General features: G+C 37.0%; 1 protein-coding gene across 1 annotated transcript in view; it reads right to left on the reverse strand.

The window, feature by feature from the left end:
- The window catches only part of stim1b (stromal interaction molecule 1b), a 36,165-nt gene that overhangs the window by 13,906 nt on the left and 16,600 nt on the right, over nucleotides 1–5,659 (reverse strand). Inside the window, exons 4-7 of the mRNA XM_016467609.1 lie at nucleotides 4,168–4,298; nucleotides 2,194–2,366; nucleotides 2,049–2,098; nucleotides 1,778–1,906 (exon numbers count right to left, since the gene is read on the reverse strand). Coding sequence (XP_016323095.1) covers nucleotides 1,778–1,906; nucleotides 2,049–2,098; nucleotides 2,194–2,366; nucleotides 4,168–4,298 — 483 coding nt within the window. The remainder of the gene's footprint in view (nucleotides 1–1,777; nucleotides 1,907–2,048; nucleotides 2,099–2,193; nucleotides 2,367–4,167; nucleotides 4,299–5,659) is intronic.

The raw sequence follows: 5,659 nt of genomic DNA on the forward strand, positions 1-5,659 counted from the left end.
AAAACGCAGCCTAATTTTCATTTTTGGGTGAACTAACCCTTTAAGATGTTGTGTCTAATGCCGTTACAAAAGCACTTTTCGTACTACCAACATCTTTAACAGGTTTGACTCTGGCTAATGTTCTAGGTAAATACATTCACATGAACTGTCAATCATATGAACGCACTCAACCTTTTCCAGGTCTCTCACCTATTTATTGATAACATCTGTCCCATCATCCCTCGCTTCTCTGTTTCACCAGCTGTACTTCAGTATCACGCTGTAACGGTTGACATTAATGGGACATACCTCTTCTGTCTGGCTCTTGTACTCCAATAAGCCTGGCTATTTTCAGATGCAGAAGATATTTGCTCATGAGAAAAGAAAACAGACTAAACCTTCCCTTGATTTCAGCACGTAACGAGCAATGAATACAGCAGTCTGGACTTCATCCAGCGAACCCTCTGCAAACATCAATCCAGAAAAACTTGTTATGCCTCACAGAACATTTCCAAGCTAGTGTTTTTCTAAAACCTCTAAAACAGGAAGTAGAATTAAGAAAATGGTTCCAACAATTCAGTTGAAAGATATAGCAAATAACTTATTAAATGGATAAATTGTCTGGATCCAACCCTTACGGAGATCTGAGATGACCGAACACTTGATGCTAACCCTGAACAACATAAAACTACCAAATTTAGCTTAATCACAATGTTTAATCGCAGTCGCAAAGTTTAATCGCAACATATAATCATTGCAGTTAATAGTGTTCACCGCCTGTTTGATTATGTGTAATTTGTAACTAACTGCATGATTCTTACTGTACATTTCTGCCGTAGTCACCACTAATAACCTACTCCTAAATATAATGTAGAAACGTAATATTTTATGTAAAGCTGCTCAGCAACGATTGGTATTGTTAAAAGCGCTATACAAATAAACTTGAATTGAACTGAAAATAATTCTACTTCTGGAAACCAATCAGTCTATACAGCATTTCAGTCACACTAAAACAACAAAATGAACTAAAATAGTGATTCTTCTATTAATATTTGTGTAATGATGCAACTCTAATATGATTAATGGACAGTTCAAATGAATTAAACTTATCAACTCTTGCCAACAAACGGATTAATTCAAATGGATGGTTTGAAATGATTCACAGAAATGAATTAAATACCAATTCTTGTCAATAAGAATTAATTCATTAAAAGAAATGAAGTGATCTTTCCAAAACTTGCAGATGAATCAAAATTAAGTTAATTAATTAGAATGGACAGTTTAAACTGATTCACAGAAATTAATATTTCAAAATCTCACCCCTGAATCAGAAATTATTGATTCAAATGGAGAGTTTCAAAAGGATTTACAGAAATGAATCAAACTTATTGCCAATAAATTAGAATCTATTAATCTGAATGGACAGTTTGAACTGATTCACCGAAATGAATCAAACTTACCAACACTTGCCAATGAATCATAAAAGATTAATTGAAATGGACAGTAATCAAACTCATTCAATTAAATGAATCAAACTTATTGCCAAAAAAATCTGAATTAATTAATTTAAATGGACAGTTTGAACTGATTCACGGAAATTAATCAAAATTACCAACTCTTGCCAATGAATTAGAATTTTTTCATTCAAGTGGACAGTTTTAATTGAATCAATATTACCTAATCTTGCCTACTTTTGCTACTTGAGTTTAAATCAGGGACACTATTTAAACATCTCAAACTCACAAGTAATGAGACAACATATACAGTATAATATATAACCATAAATTATGCTACTCACTTGGAGATCCAAAAAGCACTGTGTCCAGAGCCTTCAGCTGTAGTTTCTGTGCATGACTGCGGTCTGGTATCTTCAGCACGGACAGAAGCAGGGTGGCATTTTTCACAGCAAGTCTGTGAATGGAACCATCTTGATCACCGAATTCACTTCAGTCCAAAAGCTGAAAAACTAACGTTAGAGATTGGGCAGGTCATTCCACCAGGAGGGAACAGTTAATGAAAAAATGGTTGATGTTAATGAAAAAATAATGGTTTAAGGTGCAAGAGGACACTGAGAACATTGCCATGGAAGATATATTGAACAAATGATGGAAGCTTTATGCTTTCAGTTCCACAAACCTAATGCTTTCACTTCTACATGCAGGTAAGGTGGTGTGGGTTTATAATGTGGACTATCTGGGATGATTTTGAAATGACTCTAAAATGGTTAAATGCTTTTCACTGAAATAATTAGCCTGATGAGATGTGTGCAAACCTTCAGAGGCCTTCCAGGACTTCCACATATCCTCCACTGTGATCAGCATATCTGCTCTATGGAAGCTGTTGTGTTTTCCTTTAGGGTCGTGGTACTTCAGGTCTTCCCTTAGAAACTGTTTGAGGAAACAAAGACTGGATGTTAAAATTCTCTGATGTGGTGGTTCTCATCTGATGGGTTGCGACTCAAAAATGGGTCACAGTTTGTTCTGATAGGGTCACATGCAGCTGGTAAAAAAATCGTGAATGCAACTGTATAAACATGTTTTTTAAGTATTGCAAAAATAAATAGGCATAACAATTTTCAAATGCAAGGAGAAAAATCCAGCACCCAGATCTTAGCAATAAAACAGTCACATGCTAGTCTAGACTTGATTGTTTGCACTTCTAGAAGAAATTTCTTTTTACAGCACTGTGTATTTGCATAATTCAACATTTGGCAAGAGACGTAAAGCCACAGCAAACAGCTGATTAACTTGTAATGTTTGTCTTGGGTTGTTGTGATCCAGTAGTTCTACTGTAGAGCCTCAGACAACCTACATTATGTAAACGCTGACAGTTTCACTGGGTCCAGTAGCTTCACAATCCCTCAGATCAGCTCTGACTGTGGTAAAGGTTACACTCACAGGACTGTCTATGGCCTTGGGCAGGCTGCTGTCGGTCAGCAGTAATACTGTTTACTCAGAGTGCTCAGATGTGACATTCTCATGAAAAAGGAATCGCTTTGGGTGATTCAAAGAGAATACAGAGTGCTTTTTATAGCCTATGTTCATAACCCATAATCATGGCGAATCACTTTTGTTTGCATGCAAAAGTGTCATGCCCATCAAACTGATGGTGACAGGCACATCCAAAAATGGATTTTGAATTTCCTTTTTCCAAAAAAAAAAAAGAGTTTGTATCTTTGATAATTAGGTTGCATGATTATTGTAAAAAATATTATAGAAAAAAACATATTGTACCAAAGTGTCTGAAATGTAGTGACAGCAATCACTCATCTAAATTGAGTCACACTTTCCAAAGATCATTTGCTTTAAACATATAATTCCACCCACCTATCACAAACTACTATGACTATAACTACTATGAGTTAAGTAAAAAATTAAAATAAAAACATTACCAAAAATACATAATCACTATTCAAAAGTTTTGGGTGAGTACAAAGTTTTTTTTTTAGTCTTTTATGCTCACAAAGCCTGCATTTATTATATTTTAGAAATACAGTAAAAAGAGTAATTCTGTGAGATATTACCAATTGAAAATATTTTAATAATGTAATTTATTCCTGTGATGGCAAAGCTGAATTTTTAGCATTATTACTCCAGTCTTCAGTGTCACATAATCGTTCAGAAATCATTCTAAAATGCAGATTTGGTGCTCAAGAAACATTTATTATTATCAAAGATTAAAAAGTTGTACTTTTTAGTATTCATTTACTATTTTTAGTATTAATTTGTTTAAAAAAAGTTTCAGACCCCAAAAGTTTAAAAAAGTTTTAATCTCTACATTTATTATTGAAAATGATAAATGTATAATAAAAAAAGACATAGTCCCCATTTAAAAATCACAGTTGAAAGATGAAAAAACCCTATAACAACGTGTAATGTATGTTCTTCTTCTCTGTAAAAGTTTTGCAACACACTCAGACTTGTACCAGTACAGCTGTACACTGCAAGCCAGTATGTTGTACTTCACTGTGCTGCACTGTCGTACTGTCAAGTATTTGTAAAGCGCATTTGACAATATATATTTCAAAGTAGCTTTACAGAAATCTATGTCTCTAGTAAGCAAGCCAAAAGCCACTGTGTCCTTTCAAGCAAGCACTTGTTTGTACATTGGGCACAGTGCACTGTGCTGCAACGTCAACCTCTCAACACAGCAGACCACAAAACCACACACAAATGCTGCAGCCCTCACCCCATCCGTCTCTGTCACGTCCACGCTGCCGTCTGCATCATCGTCCATGTCTTTGTGAATGCTGCGGATGGCCTCGAAACTTAGCAGAGCGTTTTCATCATGGCAAAGAAGCTCATCGATACCACACAGTTCTGAAGAGAGAAAAAAACAATATGTAAGACAAGTCCACTTTTTTACACAATTGTTATGTTACAAAACCTAGTAAGTTAACAGAGGGATCATTTTAAGCAACATGACCACTGTACCTCAAGGTAGCCATATTAACTGCCACCCAAGATATTGGCATCTAGCATAGCGTTAGTTCTGGCAGGTCACGTTAGTCAAGCTCGCATCAGCTGACTCTCAGCTGATCCCCATCAACCTATGGGAATACGACACCTATCTATGCATTCATATATAAGGTCCCTCAGTATTATCAGCAGTTTTCGCATTGCTCAATAGCTAATTACCCTCCTCCATCCCCAACTCCTCCTCTGTCAGTCAGGATTCAGCCTTCTGATTCTCCTTTGAATCAGACTAATTCTAAAATGTGTACATAACATTATTGAACTTTAACGGTATCTGCAGTACATTTATGTTGGTTCTGTTCTGTTTACCCTGGGGGGGTTATCGCTGCTCTCCCTGCTCTCATCCATGCTAGGCTGCATGGATGCGCAGGGAGTTCTTGCCCAGAACGGAACCATACCGCCAATCCAAACTGTATGCTAATTGTCAATCATCTTTGACGATAGTGGTCCTGACAGAACAAACTCTATGGCAGCATTGCATGTATTCAGAGAACGCAATACCAGATTTCAATATGTGAAACTTAGTGAAAAATACATCCAAGATGGCAGACAAGTTTAGAGAAATACACTTATTAGAACAAATACACTTAGATTTTTCAGCCTTGGCGGCCTTCGTATTTTTTCCCACAGACATTTTCAAAAAGTCTAAATATATAGTATAACCAAAGTTAAAACGCTATAAGGTGCGAACCAATCCAACTATCTATGAGATGAATCATGACATTGCAAACTCCAATTTGAAGCAAAATATTATTTCTATCATGACAACTCTCTGAAGATTTTAGCATGGTAATGGATATGACAATGTTAATGTATTTGGTCTTGGCAAAATAGATCTGCTACACTGCTGCTTTAGATTATTGCAAAGCAAGTACAGTAACTTGCTACTGCCAATACATACACTGATACAGTGCTATGAGTATTTAAAGGGGTCATATGACGTTGCTAAAAAGAACATTATGCTCTTTCACAACGAAACACACGACGGGCTTGAGTGAGCGGAGACGGGCGGGCTTGAGAACGGCGCGGCCAGCGGATTTGACGAAGGGGTGGCCGGCGGGCGTGCGGCAACCACATGTGACGACCCTGGGCTGGACTCCACTTCGTCCACGGTGAAAGCCGATCCAGCGATCGACAGCGCGAAGTTGAAGTATTTCCTCAGCGACCAGCACAGATCAGCTCTAGGCATGACGAAGCGATATCGT

This window comes from Sinocyclocheilus anshuiensis, unplaced genomic scaffold (genome assembly GCF_001515605.1).
Source record: "Sinocyclocheilus anshuiensis isolate Anshui unplaced genomic scaffold, SAMN03320099.WGS_v1.1 scaffold700, whole genome shotgun sequence".
Taxonomy (NCBI): Eukaryota; Metazoa; Chordata; class Actinopteri; order Cypriniformes; family Cyprinidae; genus Sinocyclocheilus; species Sinocyclocheilus anshuiensis.